We start from the raw sequence: 19,538 nt of genomic DNA, 5'->3' as shown, positions 1-19,538 counted from the left end.
TTATTTTAGATCCTTGCCCTCTCAACACTTCCCTGCGGAAGGACAAATTCAAGATGCTCATGTTAGTTCAGGTCTTGTGTGCCCTAGACCCCAAAGACTGTATTGTGGCTTTGGACCTGCAGGACGCTTATTTTTATATCCCGGTCCTGCAGGCCCACAAAATACCTAATTGCAGACCCACAAATCTCTACCAGCAGTTCACAGTAGGCCAGGAGCATTTTTAGTTCACAGTGCTCCCCTTTCAGTCTCACCAGTGCCCCCCTGGTGTTCATGAAAGTGATGATGAAGGTCACAGCACACCTTTTGAGGTCTTCCCCTACCTTGATGATTGGCAGTTAAAAGTGGACTCGCCCCAGGCTGTCATCACCTACCACCAGGCAATGGCAAGCTTCCTAATATCACTGGGGTTCACAATCAATGTGATGAAGTAACACTTGACTTCTTCGCAGATGATGCCTTTCATCTGGGTCTTTCTGGATATGGTGCATTTTTGTGTCTTCGTCCTAGATCAGATAGTCCAGAATATTCAGGCTGTGATCCAGATTCTTTAGCCTTTGTCCTGAATATCAGTGCACATGCCTCAGAGGCTGCTGGTATTGTTGGCCTCCTGCATCCTGCTGGCGAAGCATGCCAACTGGCATATGTAGGCTCTGCAGTGGGGCCTGAAATCTCAGTGGACACATCGACAGCGAAATCTGTCACAAAGTGTTCAGATTTTGGAGGAGACTGCAAAAGATTTGCAGTAGTGGCTGCTGGACCATGATGGAGTCAGTGGCAGACCCCTCTTCTTACCCCATGCATTACTGGGCTAAAGAGGTTATATGGTGGTTATGAACCTTTTGTCTTTCCAATATTAAAAAATGTACCTTAAGGTAGATTTAACATGGCTGGATTTGGGCCTCTCTGTAGGGTCACCCCACAACGTTCTACCTTCATTCCTCCTATTTGTATGAATTAGATGTTGTTGGCCTTAGGGCTCTGTGCACTTTTGCACTGCTGACCAGTATTAAAGTGCTTGTTCTCACTCCCTAAAAGATGGTAACATGGCTTACACCTGACTGGCATATTTATTTTTTATAAACCCCTAGTAAGGCAGTATACCATACCCTGGTCCTGTACATGAAATCCTATTAGTGGACCTGCAGCACTTATGTTGCCGCCCACTTAAATAGCTCTTTTAAAATATGTCTCAGGCCTGCAAATGCAGCCTGCTAGAAGTTTTAAACCACAGCCTAAAACTCCCTTTTAGTACATATGTCACCCATATGGTAGACCCTAAAAAGCCCATGGGGCAGGGTGCATTGCAATTAAAACATTTGAGATGTGCTTTAAAGTGTTACATGTTCTGGTAGTGAAAAACTCCTACATTTGTTTTTCACTACTGTGAGACCTGCCTCCCCAATAGGGCAATATTTGGTTGCCCTTTTACTTTCAATAAGTGCTAAATTTTGATTGGGAGTGTGGAGGACATTCATGTTTGGTGTCTAAGAAAATGTAATATAAAACACTCTTCATTGGTAAAGTCCAATTTTAAGTCACAATTTTAAAAATGCCACTTTTAGAAACTTTGCATTTTCCTGCCCCAGCTATTTTGTGCTTGCTCCCTGTTCCTGGGTCCCATGACTGGGTGTAGTTGGCATTTGGATTTTGTTTAATCCTCTCAGTCAGCCACACAATAGAGGGATTAGGTTGTACTTGGATGGACCATCACCAGCAGGATGGGAGCAGAGCTGGGCACAGCCCCACCTAAAAGCCAATTAGCTATGCCAGCATTTACAAAAATAATTTGACCCTACCTCATTGTTCATGCAGTCAGGTAGAAGCCAAAGCAGGGAGGGCAGGGAATGTTAACCAATTCAAAGGAAATTCTCTAGAAACCTCTCCTACTTCAAAGAAGACACCATGGGTATACAAATAGGACTCTCAGACTCTTCAGTTAACTTTCTGGACCTGGGAAGGGACTCTCAGATGACTGCCTGGTGCTGTGGCCTTCTCTGTACTGGAAGGACTGCTCTGCTGCCTGAAGCCTGACTTGAACCTGCAGAAAACTTCCCTGCTGCTTGAGCCCTGTTCCAATTTTTTGAACCCAAGACTGCCAGAGCGATTTCAACAGGCTAGTTGAGTGGCCGTCTGATCAGAGCCGCATGGAAGGAAAAGGCTCCAACTATCTTCAACCTGCACTTGGATACAGCATGAGTGAGTTCCGAGCCTCCATGTGGTGCGTCTCCAGTCTTGAACACTTGGAAGTGGTGCTAAAGGTGCCCAGATAGCCAGAATTCAAATCTTGGGACTTAGAATTTTCTTTCACTCAAATGTGCTCTGAGAACCGAGAGGAGACCAGGACCAACCTGCTCATTGATCCCCCCAAGGAGCATCGCCGGTGGTCCTTACTTTGCAGCAGCTCTCAATATGTTCTTCTCCACAGCTCCCACTAAGATCTTCTCTGCAGAAGCAAATCCTGTTCAGCAACTATTCATAGAAGAGGTATACAGCCTTGTAGTCATCGGAAGGCTGTGTCCTGCTGGAGGTTTTCAACTTTCCATAGTAAAGTGGTACTACATTACCCAGGGCCTTTAAATTAAATCTTACTAGTGGACCTACATCTCTTATTATGCCACCCACTTATGTAGCCCTTGGAAATCTGTTTTAGGCTTATCATTCCGGCCTGTATAAGCAGTTTCAATCTGCCATTTTGTGAGGCCTAAACCTTCCTTTTTAATACATATATGTCACCCCTAGTATAGCCCCTAACAGCCCAATAGGGCTGAGTGCATTCTATTTAAAAGGTTGGACATGTATTTTTAAGTTTTACACGTCCTGGTAGTGAAAAACTTCTACATTAATTTTTCAGTATATGAAGCCTATTTCTGCCGTAGGACTCACACTGGGTTACCTTATTCCATTTAATAAGTGATAACATTTGTGTAGGAACAGGTAGGAATACCATGTTTGGTGTCTGATGAATTATAATAAGGGCACCCGGTTTTATGGTATTTATTTGTTCGCAATTTCTGTCTGTATTTATACACATTTATTCTTTGCTAATTTTTTCCTGTATTTATCCATTTGTATTTTGTATTTACTGTAGAAATGAAGCTCCAATGGGTATTTTTCCACATTTATTTAACTGATAAATATACACTCACACTTGAATGTCCAAAAGATTTTAGCGCTACACAGTGAAATAGCATTATCTGACAACACATACATTGTAGAATAACAAATAACTGTAGATCTGCAATTATCTAAGCTTAATTAGGAAATCTATTGTTTTTTTCATCTCTCCCACCTCTCAATCTGTACCCCTACTGACCATGCATTTATTATTGACAGTAGAGAAAATGATCCAAAGAAGGCCTATTTTCTGTGTTTTCCCTCCCACACAGACGCACAATAGAGGGTCTGAGTGTTGTCAGGATGGGCCATCTCAGTTTGATGAGAGGGTGGAGCTGTCACCTGTCACACTTGCATTTCAAAGGCACTGCCTCAGCTCATATACTTGAGAGCTTCACACTAGCCTATTGTGCCTCCAGACAGACTGAGACCAGGGCAGGGAGACAAGAAGTACTTGACACCTCTGTAGTGTTGGCGGTGTGGCGGGGAGATCCAGAAGTTTCTCCCACTTTAAAGTGGACACCAGATATAAAAAGAAGACCATCAGACCCACTCTTCAATACGTTTCTAGACCTGTGGATACTACAAAAGAAGGACTGCCTAGCTGACCTGCTGCAGTAGAGTGGCCTGAGGCCTGTCCTGCTCTCTGAGAAGGAAAACTGGACATGTGCCATTTATCCCAGACTAACATGACTTCCTGTTCTGAGCTATAGGATCACATCAAGATCTATAGGCCTCCCTTCAACTGCCTAGCTGACCTTCTGCATTAGACCTGACTGGACCTTCAACTGCATCTGTCTGCGCCCTGCTGGCCACTGGTGCAGTAGGTTCCTCATCTCCTAGAGGTCCTGAGCCTCCCAGCCTCCCAGCCTCCCAGGTCCTGAATCCTTAGTGTGGCATCAGTTGAGCTCCTCCTTGAAGAAAAGGAGAAATCCTAAAGTTCTGGGCTCTTCGTGAATTTGAACGTGCCTGTTTGTGCCAAGATCTTACTGTCCGCAGAGATCAGGCAATGCCAAGCTTTGGCGAATCCAACTGTTCACGATACGGTGACCCCCCAGTGCTATACTTACCTTAAATCTTTGAAATTGTATGTCTTTGGTTCCACTGATTTGATTTTTGTTGATTTTGTGTCAAATTATTTATTAGAGTTTACTCTCTTTTTCTAAATCGAGTTTTACTGTGCTATGTTTTCACTTTATTACAGTTTGTGTGCTGCATAAATACTTAAGCAAACAAACACAAATGATGGACTGAATGCGGAACCAATCAGGGTTTAATCCATCAATTCTTTTGCTACTGATAGATTAAACCCAGATCTGTGACTGGGGGGGTGAATGTTTGATTTGCTCTGAATTCCGTCCATCATCTGTTGTTTTTGCATTTGTCGCCCCAAGTGGGAAGGGTATGCCCAGACATGGGACCCGTGCTTGCTATGTGTAGGAGGCTGGCCTGGCTTATAGTGGGTACCTGATGGTACTTACACAATGTGCCAGGTCCAGTTATCCCTTATTAGTAGATTTGTAGTGTTCTAGCAGCTTACGCTGATAGAGGTAGCTATAGCAGAGCAGCTTAGTCTGAACTAGGAGGCATGCAAAGCTCCTACTATACTACTTATATCATGTAGCACTATATCATAACAATCACAATACTCAGAGTTACTCAAAATAAAGGTACTTTATTTTAGTGACAATGTGCCAAAAATATCTCAGAGGATATACTCCCTTAGGAGGTAGGTAAAATACACACAATATACACACAAACCAAAATCAGGTAAGTAAACAGTTAGAAAAGTAGTGCAAACACTATAGAATACAATAGGATGCAATAGGCCTAGGGGCAACACAAACCATATACTAAGAAAGTGGAATGCGAACCACTTAGGGACCCCAGGCCTAGTGTAGTCTGTAGAGGGTGACTGGGAGTGTAAGAAAACACTAAGGGTGTCCAAGATACCCCACCCCAAGACCCTGAAAAGTAGGAGTAAAGTTACCTTACTTCGCCAGAAACACACTAAAGTCGTGATAGGACATTCTGCAAAGACCACAACTGACTGCAAAGCACTGAAGACGGATTCCTGGACTTGAGGACCTGCAAAGGAAGGGGACCAAGTCCAAGAGTCATGAAAGTGTCCGGAGGGGGCAGGAGCCCACTAAACCCCAGATGAAGGTGCAAAATGGCTGCCTCTGGATGGAAGAAGCTGAAGATTCTGCAACAACGGAAGATGCCAGGAACTTCTCCTTTGCACAGAAGATGTCCCACGGCGTGCTGGAGGATGCAGAGTTGTTTCCACACAAAAGGACCAAAACAAGCCTTGTTTGGTGCCTGCGTTAGCGGGGGAGGAGTCTGTCGACCCACAGGAGATTTCTTCTTGTCTTCCAGTGCAGGGTGAAGGCAGACAGTCCCCAGAGCATGCACCAGCAGGAAACAGTAGAGAACACCCTCTCTCAGAGGAAATTCTTTGTTCTGCCTTCCTGGGACTGGGCTGCCCAGACCCAAGGAGGGCAAAAGCCTGTCTGTGGGTTGGCAGCAGCGGTAGCTGCAGTGAAAACCCCAGAGAGCTGGTCTGGCAGTATCCGTGGTCCATGCTGGAGCCCCGGGGATGCATGGGATTGGCACCCCAATACCAGATTTGGCATGGGGGCAATTCCATGATCTTAGACATGTTACATGGCCATATTCAGAGTTACCATTGTGAAGCTACATATAGGTATTGACCTATATGTAGTGCACATGTGTAATGGCGTCCCCGCAGTCAAAAAGTCCGGGGAAATTGCCCTGAACTATGTGGTGGCACCTTGGCTAGTGCCGGGGCGCCCTCACACTTAGTAACTTTGCACCTAACCTTCACTAAGTGAGGGTTAGACATATAGGTGACTTATAAGTTACTGAAGTGCAGTGTAAAATGGCTTTGAAATAACGTGGACATTATTTCACTCAGGCTGCAGTGGCAGTCCTGTGTAAGAATTGTCTGAGCTCCCTATGGGTGGCAAAAGAAATGCTGCAGCCCATAGGGATCTCCTGGAACCCCAATGTCCTGGGTACCTAGATACCATATACTAGGGAATTATAAGGGTGTTCCAGTGTGCCAATTAGAATTGGGAAAATGGTCACTAGCCTGCAGTGACAATTTTAAAGGCAGAGAGAGCATAATCACTGAGGTTCTGATTAGCAGAGCCTCGGTGACACAGTTAGGCATCACACGGAACACATTCAGGCCACAACTATGAGCACTGGGGTCCTGGTTAGCAGGATCCCAGTGAGACAGGAAAAAACAAACTGACACACAAGTAAAAAATGGGGGTAACATGCCAGGCAAGATGGTACTTTCCTACACTATGCCACCAGATTCAAGCTAGCCTGGCTGATAAAGGGTGATACCTCGAAACTGGACCCAGGATACTTGTTTTAGGTTCAGGAAGGACCTGGCCTGGCGGTTCGGGCTGACTGTTCTCATGGGAAACAGGGTCAAGACTGATTTGCATATGGTTGGGTCCGCACTGGAATGGCATGGCAAGCAAAAAAAAACTGATGGATTAAACCCAGATCTGTGACTGGGGTGAATGTTTGATTTGCCCTGAATTCCATCCATCATCTGTTGTTTTTGCATTTGTCGCCCCAAGTGGGAAAGGGTAATCCCAGATGTGGGTCCAGTGCTTGCTATGCCACCATATTCAAGCTAGGCTGGCTGATGATTCTGGTTCGGGGAGGACCTGGCCTGGCAGTTCAGGCTGGACTGTTTTCATGGGGAACAGGGTCAAGACTGATTTGCATATGGCAGGGTCCAAACTGGAATGGCATGGCAAGCAAAACAATTGATGGATTAGACCCAGATCTGTGACTGGGGATGAATGTTTGATTTGCTCTACATTCCATCCATCCTCTGTTTTTTCATAAATACTTTACACATTTCTATAAGTGAAGCCTGACTGTTTTTGTGCCAAGCTTCCAGAGATTTAGGAACAGGCTGGTTAATTTAGTAACTTTTTTGGTTCATCATGTCATGGTTTGTGATTGTTGCCTGAGTGAAGTTTCCACCGCCACCTCCCACCCCCCCACTAAAGAAAGCTTATCCAATTAGGTTGTGACCATGTTTGTCCTTGATGGCTCTAATCACCCAAGGTCCACTGACTGGGTGCCTGCACCATGCGATTTATGAACAATCCAATATTAGGAATCTGCTTGATAAGTAAGTGAAGAGGGGCCACAAAGAAAAATGTCCTGGGCCTTCTATTCAGGGTAAGGTGCAGGAAACTGACTTGTAGATGTCTACCTTCTCAGATAAACTCTAAAAGCAACCCAAAAAATTACTCTATGTCCAGTAAAAGCAGCACATTTGCCAATTGGAACCCAAGAAACTAAGGCTGGCCATTTGTCTTAACGCTGCCATGATGACCATATGGGGCCACGCCACTCAGATCTGTCCGAACTGAGGTTGAATACACAGCTCCTGACATACTTTAACATCTGAAGTTAGTTACATCAGATCACCAGGGGATGGAAGTGGATGCTTTCCTGAAAGTCAAGAGCAACAAAGTCTACTATGAATTTTCACCCTTTCTAATCATTCCAAGGGTGGACGTTCAGGTATCAGGGAGCAGATCCAGTTCTTTCAAAACCGTTTTTTGATTCATAGAACATGCCTCAGGAGCCGGTCCAACTAGCAAGGTAGGGCCACTTGGGCATTGTGGTATCATCGATGTTGGAAGAGGGACATAATTAATATTTGGTCAGACATATTCCGATTCTGAAATCCCTGACAGAGCTAACAGACCGGGCCTGGCATACAGGACCATCAATTCTTTCAGACTGGTTATTTCTGCAAGTCACACCACTTTGGAAGGCTTTAATGTGGGAGAACATCGATTGGTCTGCTGGTTGCTCAGGTGTCTGAAGTTAGAAGGAGCCTCAAGGTATATGTACACATTTGTGCAACGTGAATAGAATTATGTCCCTGTTTGTGTCATGGGCCTCAAATTAGAAATGTAGATGGAAGATACTCTAAATTAGTAACACTGTTGTGTCTCCGACGTCCACTAACTGGACTTCGACAGTAATATGTTTATGCCTTAGGACTTTTAGAATGACTACATCCAAAATCCAAACAGTTTCTTGTCTTGCTTTTCTTTCTTAAACTAAACTGTGCACAGACGTTTTAAGTCATAGGCAAGGTGGACTCTGGCCCAGGCCCCAGCCTTTCAGGGGGTTCCTGATAGATCCACTCTGTTTTCCACACAATCCTGCACTGATGACCTTGAATGATTCTTAAACATAGATTGCTTTAGAGACCAATTTCCTTTAATTAGTTCTTAATATGAGTGATGAGTGGGAGTCTATTACAGACATTTTGCAGATAAATGTTTATTTTTCCATATCATGGAACACCCATAAAAAGTTCCTTTTAGATCAAAACAGGACCTCTCATATGAAAAATGACAGGTGGTCGCAGAGATTATTATCAATATTATTAGTGAGCTGCTGCTCTATTGCAATATTGAAAAGACACATCACTATCCCTGAATATTAGAAAGAAACACATTTAGAAAATGGACTACTGTGCTTGTGCTGGTCACCTGCCCAAAGAGGTTATGAAAAAGATGAAATTGTATCCTAAATTCAAAGATGTTCTAAACAAGGGCCCCCGTGATACGTTTAACCCATGGCCCCCCAAATCCTCTAAAGTGTCTCTAAAACTCTGAGTTTGGTGCTTGCGAGCAAAGGAAGAAGTTATGAGTTGTACTCAATAAGTTAATACTTCAAACCTGTAAACGTTATCATTTCCCTAGTTATAAGACAGTTTTGAAAAAAACATATTCCTCGCTTCCAGTCCTAACTAAAAATACAAAATTTCCTAGTTAACATGAAAGAAAGTTCAGAGTAAAACATGGAACTGTGGCGAGGATTATCTCACCCCATTCCCGTGTGGTTGACTGTCGCAATGTATTACTGGCATGATTGTTATGATGATTTGTGGTTCCATCCTGGTCTTGCTGTGATTGTTTTGAATCACCTATAGTTTAAGATACTTTTGGTGGTGATGTGATTCTACTATATGCATGGAACAGAACCAAGACTGAAGATGATGTATATCTGAGATGTGATAGATGTGTTGCATTGATTCGGGAGCGCCTAAAATACCCTTTTGTTCGGACCTTGAATTGTGTTTTGTTGTTCTGATCATATGTAATTTATTTCCTAGGGCTAAGAAGCGAGTTCCAAAATCGCAATCCTTGCCTCCAAGTCCTTAACAAAATGTAAACTTTCATTTGTTGTTAAATATGAACTTTTGCATTCCCACTGGAATTCCACAGGTTACCAAAACAAAAAAAACAAGTGAAATCCAATCTTAGTCAACAGGTGACTCATGGCATAGATCCACAGTGACATAACACACGATCATATCATATTTAATTAATTTACTAATTATGTGGTGTGCTGATTTTCAACGTGTTCAATTTAATCTCCAGTACTTTCAATATGCTCCAATTATTTTTTGAAAAGTATAAAGCAGACATGTAAAAGTGATGTCTACAGCACACTGAAGAACATGCCCCCCATTCCCTATGCCAAATGGTTATAAATGCATAAGTAGTTGCTTTGTGTATGAAGAGCTTCTTATAATACTTTTAAGAAAAACATTTGAAAATGCAACTCCAAATAGTCAAACAGTTTTTTAAATAATGAACGAGTCACGTGAATTCTACATTTGAAATTCATTTTGATTCCACAAGACTAATGACATAGGAACAGTACTCACCTCCATGTGGAAAGAACTGAGAGTAAATTCCTTTGAAGGTTTCCTCTTCAACAACTCCGCTAGGGCATTCCTAGAGAAAGCAGCAGACGATCAATATGCGAAACTCTCGCTGAATTTACACGTGGCATCTTTAAAAATATATGCACGGTTTAATTATTTAGAGTTCTAGTGTGATGTCCAATACTTCACATTTCAGGTACACATGCACTGTCAGCATATTAACATCCTGGTTTGGCAGTCCTTTCTGCAGAGCCAATGTGAGAAAACGTTAATGTTTTTAAACTTTTGTTTTGCTACAGCCGTACATACCACACTGACAGAGAACATTTTGCATCATCACAGCTTATATCAACTGTACTGTGTAATAAAGAGAACCTGTCTCTCAAATGGTACTGATGGGTTAACACACTTCTGAGCAGCATTTATATATCCAATAAATGAATAGCTGGAGCAACCGTTTCAACACATTTCCCCTGGTTGTATGTCACTTGTGTCCACCCTCTACTAGCATTAGTCTCCGCTCCCCTTCTGGGGTACCTCAGGCCCCTCCCCCACCCCATTTAGTCCTATCGGTCGAGATTCACTGTGTGCATGTCAGTCTGCACACTCTGATGTGAACTAGTTGCGAGTTCACTTTCCCCCCTCACTGGGTTCCGCATCTGCCGCAGTGCAAGCCAGATATGCCTGGTAAGGGCCCAAATGTCTTTGGGCAGTTACATGCTTGTAATAATTCTCTGTAGACATCAGACTGTGTATTACAATACGTCATGTCCGCGTGCCCTTCCTTTAATGTGGAGAGTGGACCTTGTGCCCACTGCAATGCTATTCTGTGCCTAGCGAGTACCAAGCCTATTGCCACCGCAGACGGTATCTCTATATCATAACCCAATAAAAGCAAGCAAAGGAGTCATTGTCACCTTTTCTCCTACGATCTCTTCAAGATCCACGTGTAATGCCTGCCAGAACCTTTGTATATCTGGGCAGAACCATCCATGCGCACCAATTCTGCATCGTCTGCCCCACAACAAGCACAAGTTGCACAGTTCCCCATCCCATAGCGAAACAACGGAGCTGGTGCCTAATAGACTTTGTGGATATATTTTAACTGGATCAAACGATGCCTACTGTTTAGCGAGATAGAACGCACCACCGAGCTACAATATGCCCACCGCCTATCGCTGAGAGTGGTACCTAGCTCCCTTTGCCATTCCAGTCTAACTCTTGTAACCCTGGGTCTGCGTGCCTCCTGTGCAAATGCATAGTGCTTAGCTGTAAGGCGCTGTGGCGTGTTTGTATCAAATACGCTACTGCCAGCAATTCTGGGGGCTCAAGTAGAACTTCCCCAAGTAAGGCATCCATCCTGTGATGGGCTCTAAACAGTGAAAATGAGCGTGTATGGATGTTTCAGCGCACCCCCCGCTGAACTTTTACCATGTATGCATTGTACCTTCCGAAAATAAAATCTCCCATGGTAGCAGGTCCCACACCAAGTGCTGCGTTTTCTGTGCCCTTTTCCTGCTCTAATGGAAACCATATGCAGCCCCTAAATGAAATATGCAATGTATAGAGGAGGGAGCCGGGTGCCTCACCAGCACTCGGTGCCACGAGCAGAACTTTGTGTTTAGTGGGTCAAGCACACTCTAACTTCGGTTAGGCTTCGGGAACAGTGTCTGAGGCAGCGACATCAGGGACGCAGCGTCACGCTCAAGCTAAAGAAGGGGTAGATAGCGAGCGTACATACATTGCGCATCGCGATAGTAAGCCCCAGGGTCAGGGGCTTTCAGCCCCCCCATGTCATATGGTAAGGTAAGTGTATCCCAAGTCACATGAGGCTGCTTTCTTGGCCAGGCTAGTCTGGTCAGTATTGTTCACAAGTTGTGGAACATCTCCTGTGGCAACCAGCTTGGAATTTTCGCAAACAAGAACAATATTTGTGGCAAACCACAATTTTCATAATGGCTATACGGCCAGGAAGTGATAGTGGGTGCTGTATCCAGCGATCTACTGCTTCCTAGACTTTCTGTACTGCCTTGCCTTAGTTTTCCAGGATGACCACCGCTGGGTCGGTGTGAACCTGTATTCCCAAGTAGTGCACTGAGCTTGGGGTCCATTGAAGTAGGTACACTGGGACTTGTCCCACTTAATGCGCACATCCTCGTGACTGCAAAAGAGTACTACCTCAATGAAAATCGGTGACCAATTAACGCTCCGGGTTGCGCACATATAAATGTGTGTCATCCACGTAAACTGAGATAATTAGGTCGTAGCGCGGAATCTTAAGCCTCTTTGACGATGATATTCTCTTAGCGCACAGACGAGGGGCTGCACTTCCGATGCGTACAAGGTCGACAGAGGGCATCCCTGCCTGGTCCCCGGGTAACATCTCTAGGGTCAGTGACTTTACCAGTAATAGGTATGTGCACCATCGGTTTTGTGTAAAGCAGTTGAACTAAGCGCAAAAAAGTGCGTGAAACACTAAGGGGCACATTTACAAGCCCCTAGTGCCACCTTGGCCCACCCTAACGTCATTTATTTGTACGCTAAGGCAGCGTTAAGGAGGCCTTTCTCCTGTACCGTATTTGCAAAGTGGCGCAATGCTTGCATTGTGCCGCTTTGTAAACCCTTACGCCACATTATGCCTTCGCGATGCATAATGTATGCAAGTCGGTTATTCGGACACAGGGAGACCGGAAACAAATGGGGCAGTGAAATGTACAACATTTCACTGCTCCATTTTTTATGCCTCCTCAAAGCAGGCGTTAAAATGGCTCACCCATTTTAATCAATGGGCCTCCAAGTGCATTGCTACACTAGCCGATGCGCCACTTTCTTGTAAATATGCCCCCAAATGTCCATCAAACCCTGCATAGCTATTCCTTGGAGGACTTGGGCTGCTGCTGTAGGATACCAGGCTGACTCTAGGGGCAGTCTCAATGTGGGTCCAGCGCACAATTAAAATCAACCTCCCCAGCTCTGCAGAAGGTTCCCCCATTTTATTGAGGAGGCGCTTAGTGCATGATAGAATTGAGGGTCATCGTAATTGGGGCCATACACTCCTACTAGTATTGCAGACAGGTCCTCTTTAGTGCAACATGCTACAACATATCCGCTGACCTAATGACCATACAATTCTTGCAGCTTGATGCCCCAACCTCGTCTCATCCAAATCAGCACCCCACAAGGCATGCGAGGTGAAGCCGGCAGTGCAGTAGGCACTCTGCATTCAGCAGTGTGTTAGCATTCTACTTTCCAGTGTGAGGTGCATCTACTGTAACAGAGCCACATCTATTTTGTGTTGCTCCAAGTATGGTACTACTTTGCACACTTTCCTACAATCATTAAGGCACTGGACATTCCATGTAAGTTACCTAATAGGGGAGGGAGTCGATGTGTCCTGTGTTGCCCTTCCTATGTCATTCACCATTGCCGCACATCTCAGCCAATCTCTTCACAACAACAAATGTGCTTTTGTCAGCCTATAGGCATTGCCATCGTACAATAAACAGCTGACTAGATGGCCCCCTCCCTCACTGAGTGATCCCACAATCTACACAGTGAGCAATATTCCCCCCAACCCTCCCTTAACCAAACCCACAAAAATCAGAACATAGTAAGGTGGTGCACACATGGGGATAGATGCTGCCGTGACAGTAACCCCCATCCTGTGGGAGTGAAAAGGCCATGTTATGTACATAGTGTGTGTTATAGCTTTACCAGAACAAGTGTTTTGCATGGACCACTTCTGCCACTCGTCAGCAGTACTACCCCAACATCATAATAACATGAATCAGTAAGCAATGTTAGCAGGAAAAAGGGAATAACACTTATGCTCATTTAACTGTGTGGCTTAGAGGGGGTGCATTTTGTGGATCCTCTGTGCACCCCTCCACACCCAAACAAGCCTAAAGGTCACTGCTCTACTCTATGGGATCCAGGGGGACCGAGTACGACTGATTTCCTTCCCCCGTCGATGTCCACAAGACCACCACAAGCGCGGAGTCATGACAAGGCATGCTCAGGTGCATGGGTGCTTATGCCCTAAAGGGGTGTCTGGTTTAGACCACTTTTGGCCGCTGTCTCCTTTCTTAATCCGGCAGATGAGTAACCCTGGGGGTAGTGAGTCCTGTTTGCAATTCTTCACAGCACACTACTGGGAGTGGATGTCACACTGGTATAACCAGTACCCGGGTGATGCTAAGGGGTGCAGCTCTCTCTGCACTAATAGTGTCAGGAGTAGGCCTCCAGTCAAAGTGTCCAATGTTCCCACCACCTCAGGGGTATCCTCGATGTAGTAAGGTATCCCTGTGTCATCTGTGACAGACTGCTGCATGCCCCTAAGGCCCCTGTATCTCAATTTGCAGTTTCCAACACTCCAGTCGGCCCGCCTCCGGCCCACATATTATGGCCTCGGGTCCCAGAGTCCAGTCACGCCCTGGCTGTAGCAGCAGGAGCTGGATTACTCTGTAGGCTCACTTCCTTGGTTGGGATCACAGCGAAGACCCAACATCCTCTCAGGGCTCCCACTGCACTCCTGTCTCTCCCCGCAGGTCCGTACAGCTCCTCTGCAGTGCTGGAGCCAGGCGGGATCTTGACTGTTTGCATTGGCTGTGCTCTCAAGGGCTCCTCATTGGGCTCCCTTTAGGCTGTTTCAGTGTGGTCCTGGATTGCTACAGTCTTATTGGCCTCAGGCAGGGTTATGGCTGCATCCAAGGGACTGTTTCCCAGTGTAGAGTTGATTGGGTTACCTCTCACCACCCTCGGCTGCAGGTTGCACCCGGTCCTTTCACTCTGCCATGCCGCGTCTGCAACAGGGTCTGCCCAGGCCCGCCACAGTGGCCGGTTGTTGGACATGGCCCTTGTTAGAAATGGGGTTTCTGGTTGGCTAGAGTATGCACCTCAGCCAGGCAGAACTTACCCACTCTAGTCAGGGCAAGGGAGTTACACGTCCAAGATAACCCCTGCTCACCCCCTTGGTAGCTTGGCATGAGCAGTCAGGCTTTACCTGGAGGCAATGTGTAAAGCGTTTGCACAACACACACAACACATGTGACACAATATCCCCACCACAAAGGAAACACAACACCAGATTATATGAAAATATACTGTATTGTACACAAGGCAATTATCAGACCAAACATCACATATCAGTACTATCTTGCTACCTTAGCAGTTGTCAGAACCTTACACATTAGTTACTCTGCAACCTAGCAGTAGTCACACATAACACACAGGTTACTCAGTATTCTGCAACATAAGCAGTAGTCAGGAAAACACGTTATTACATCACAGCACTTGTCATAAGAATATCATAAAATGCCAATAGTAGGAACATTAGAAAACATATGGCAAGTTAGAAAAACATATTAGCAAGCATGTCCATAAAAGGAACATTTGCATGCACATATGTAAAAACATCAAACGCAGGTAGGTAATATATGAATAAAACAAAAGTCTGTAGAAAGAACTTTGGATTGCAACTATATTGGTCCTTTAAACAGTACCTGGTTGGATGAAGGCACCTCCAGTGCCTAGAAGGCGAACAATGGGGCCCCGGTGCTCCTATGCGCAAAACGGGGGCCTCCCTTATACTCTGGGGTCAGAGGAGGGCGACATGCACCTCCTCTCTTTCATAGACAGGCCCCTCTGGGGACCGTGATTACTGGGGGCCCCCCAGGGCCTCAACCGGCCCTCATGAGGGGGGCCAAAGCCAGCAAAAACAACTTAGGGCAGGAGGGGGGCACCACGCACCCCCTCTGGTTTAATGACAGGCCCCTCCCAGGACCCGCGATCTCTGGGGCCCCCGGGCCTCCACTGGCCCTTCCACCAAGGGGGGCCCACAATAATGCCCGTTTTACCTAACAGCAGAAAAGGAGCGTTCTGCTCCCAACACAGAGGCCAGGGGGAAGGGGGCACTCCCACGCCTTCCCCTGGTCCTGCCGTGAAGCCACAAGAAGATCAGACCCCATCCTGGGGCCCGAGCAGACACTTGCCTGCACCCGATGCGGTGCACGAGTGTTCATACAGCTTCCCGGGCCACTGCGGTGATCTTATTTAAAGGGGCACAATGCAGCAAGGAGCCTACGAGCTCCCAAGGCTCCATAAACGCGCTGCAATCAGCGCTATGGCAGCCGCAACCACAGAGAAGCACCCCTCGTGAAGAAATGGATGCAGGGGTCAGGGGCCACAGCACCCTGCCCCTGGGGAGCAGAATCTTAAGCCAAGGTCCTCAGGTGGAGGACCCAGCTACAGGCCAGCACAAGGGAAAGGCAGCAAGTGGCAAGTCCTTCACAGTGACCAGGCAGGTCACAGGTCAGCACAGCAGCAGCAGTCCATGGCGGTTCCTGGTGAGTCCTTTCAGCCTTTGGTGTCCAGTTCCAAGATGATTCCAAGAGTCTCCAAATTGTGGGGAAAATTCCCCTGTACTTATAGTCAGTTCTGTCAGTGTTTTACAATGGTAGGGAGAGGAGGTTCCAGCCAGTTACAACTGGTTCTGGGAGTGCCCCCTCTCTCCTTTCAGCACAGGCTCCAAACATCAGTAGGGGGTTAACGACCCTATTGTGTGAGGCCAGGGCACAGTCTTTACAAATGCAGGTGTGCCCCGCCTCTCCCTTCTCTCAGCCCAGGAAGACTATTCAGTATGCAGATGCAGCTCTGTGACACCTCCACCCTCCCTGTGTACAGGCTGTCTGAAAAGTATGCACAAAGCCCCAACTGTCACTCTGCCCAGACCCCTTACACATAAGGCAGAGCATTTCTAATGCAATCCTATGAGAAGGCAGTACTCACAGCAGTGAGACACCAGTTAGGCTGTTTGTCACTACCAGGACAGGCCATGCAATATGCCACATGTCCTGCCTTTGTACTTACATGGCACCCTGCCCATAAGGCTAGCTAGGGCGTACCTTAGGGGGGGCTTACATGTAGTAAAAGGGGAGTTCTGGGCCTGGCTAGTAAGTTTAGATGCCAGGTCCCTGTGGCAGAAAACTGCGCACACAGGCCCTGCGCTAGCAGGCCTGAGACAGGTTTAAAAGTCTACTTCAGTGGATGGCGCAAGCAGCGCTGCAGGCCCACTAGTAGTATTTAATTTACAGGCCCTGGGTATAGAGATACCACTGTACAAGGGACTTATAGGTAAATTAAATATGCCAATTAGGTATAAGCCAATCATACCAACTTTAGATGGGAGAGCACCTGCACTTTAGCAGTGGTCAGCAGTGATAAAGTGCTCAGAGTCCTAGAGCCAACAGCGAGAGGTCAGAAAAACCGGGAGGAAGGAGGCAAAAAGACTGGGGATGACCCTGCGTAAGGCAAAAAGTCCAACACAACCCCCTACCAGCCGAAAGCCAGACGAGAACAATCAATACCTTGATGTACTTCCCTGATTGGGGCGATAAAACAAGGACCCAGGCCCACAACAGCAGGGGCATGTTCCAGTTCTACGCCTTCCTGACTCCACTTGGATCTCTCTGTCAATGCTTCCCAGGCAGACTAGACCAACCCACGGGGATTCTCTAGCTGCCAATGGCCAGAACCAAGCCCCAGGCCATCTAGGAGCCTCTGGTCTCTGAAACCATAACAAGTGGGGGGTGGTAGCCCCAGGTGCAAAACAACCTGTCTCCACTCCACTTCCTATCAGTTCAGGAGCTCTACCCTGCCACTGATCCACCAACCTCAGGTCCGCACCCATAGGTTCTACAGGGGCTAGAAGCGAGGCTGTCCTCCCTCTACCCCTCCGTCTAGGATCCCGCCCTCCTCTCCTAGGAGGGGTATCACCATAATCCACACTTGCCAGGGTGCTGGGTACAGCCGCCCTGCACAACTCTCTCGCCAGCCCAGGATCACTCCCTGACGACTGACCACCCAACCTAGGGACGACACCAGTGGGTTGCACCGGGGTCCAGGCCGGGCCTCCGCCTCCCTGAACCCCACTTCCAGAGTCCTGCATCTCCCCACCTCGGGAGAAGCCACCAGAAGTTTCACAGGGGAGGTGAGCACATTAACCGCCCCCCCCAACCACGTCAGAGTTTACCCCCTGAACCTGTCTATCTAGTCCAGGGACAACACCCTTAGACTGGACCACTGCCCAGCGAACCAGGACTTCCTTGGGAGCACACGTATCCCTGACCAGATCAGAGCTTACCCCCTGAATCTGGCAATCCAACCCAGAGTCACTACCCTGCGGTTGAATCATTGCCTGGCGCACCAGGACTTCCTGGGGGGCACACCTACCCCCCACCAGGAAAACACCTTCCCCAAGGGCCACACAAGAGTCTGGCTGGCGCAGGTCTCCTGACCTCTGCCCATCTGACAGAGTCTGGATTCCCCACAGCCCAGAAATGGTCTCACCAAGGTCATTCCTGGGGGGCTCTGCTCTCAGAGCTGACCCCTGACCCTCCAGGTTCTCCACTGGGGCCCGCAGCCCCCTCTCAACCCTATGCCTGGATTTCCGCCTCCTCCGCTGTAGAGCGAGACTACCAGACACCAGGACTGGCGGAACGCTATCACCAGCCACACGCCCAAGTCCTAATGACAAAATGGGATCCTTCTGAACAGCTGGCCCTATGGTACAGGCTAGGCTCACCTCCTGCCGTTCACTCATGGAACCCTCCAGGACCTGGGAATGGAGCTCGGGTACCCTGGGCCTCAGCCCAACCCCATTCCTTCTCCTCTGAGACTGGACATGGGGTGCCTTACCCGTCCCAATACACTGGGACCTACCTGGGACACAAGCCTTTCCCACCACACCTGGTTGGGAAACACCTAGACCACTCTCATTAGGAACACCCCCTAATGCCACACCAGACCCTCTGGTACGCAACCAGAAGTCTGCCTCCTTTGCAAGCTCCCTGGGGTCAGAGAGCTCACACACTGACAAGTGTTGGCGTAACTCTGAAAAACAACAACGAAGCAGGTGCTCTCTGACAATCAGATTAAACAGCCCTTCAAAATTGTTTACTGTGCTACCCTTCACCCATCCATCTAGTGCAATGCAGCAATCCTCCACAAACTCCTCCCAAGACTGGTGGGACAGTTTCTTACCACCCCTAAACCTTTTTCTGTATTCCTCAGGGGAAAAACCATACTTCACAATCAGTGCATTTTTTACAGTGGAGTAACCCTCCCTGTTACTCTCTTCTAGAGTCAGTAGGGCATCCCTCCCCTCCTCAGGAATAAAGCTCCCTAGGCCAGTTCCCCAAGCCTTCTCAGGGATCCTGCGCTCTACCTGAGCTCTCTCATATTCCTTTAACCACTGACGTATGTCACCCCCCTCTTGGAACCTAGGTACCAGATCTATGGGTATGTGAGGAACATCTTTGCTACAGCACTCTACATTGCTGCCACCACTGGACTCCACCTGCAGCGCTGGTGAGTCCAGAACCTTCAGACTGCGCTCTAGAGCGAGTCTTTCTCTGGCAAATGCCCTCTCTGCCTCTGCCATACTCTCCTGTACTAAGGCCTTCTCTACCTCAGCCCTTCTCTCCTCAACAGCTAGGTGCGCTAAATGCAACTTCAGGTCCCTCTCTTCCCGCCTATCACTTAGCTCATCAGGCGTCAAGGAATGAGAGGTAGCCCTGCTTCTTACACTGGACCCAGCAAGGGACTCCCTATCACTGGGGCCTTCCCTGTCAACTGGCGTCCCCACCCGGTCATTCTCACCCTCCTGATCAGT

The 19,538-nt window shown here is 47.3% G+C and overlaps 1 protein-coding gene across 1 annotated transcript in view; it reads right to left on the bottom strand.

The window, feature by feature from the left end:
• Positions 1-19,538, bottom strand: part of KCNIP4 (potassium voltage-gated channel interacting protein 4) — a 651,531-nt gene that overhangs the window by 105,681 nt on the left and 526,312 nt on the right. Inside the window, exon 3 of the mRNA XM_069202174.1 lies at positions 9,869-9,938. Within this exon, the coding sequence (XP_069058275.1) occupies positions 9,869-9,938 (70 nt within the window). The remainder of the gene's footprint in view (positions 1-9,868; positions 9,939-19,538) is intronic.

This window comes from Pleurodeles waltl, chromosome 1_2, assembly GCF_031143425.1.
Source record: "Pleurodeles waltl isolate 20211129_DDA chromosome 1_2, aPleWal1.hap1.20221129, whole genome shotgun sequence".
In the NCBI taxonomy this organism is placed as follows: Eukaryota; Metazoa; Chordata; class Amphibia; order Caudata; family Salamandridae; genus Pleurodeles; species Pleurodeles waltl.
This window is presented reverse-complemented; position numbering and strand designations above follow the sequence as displayed.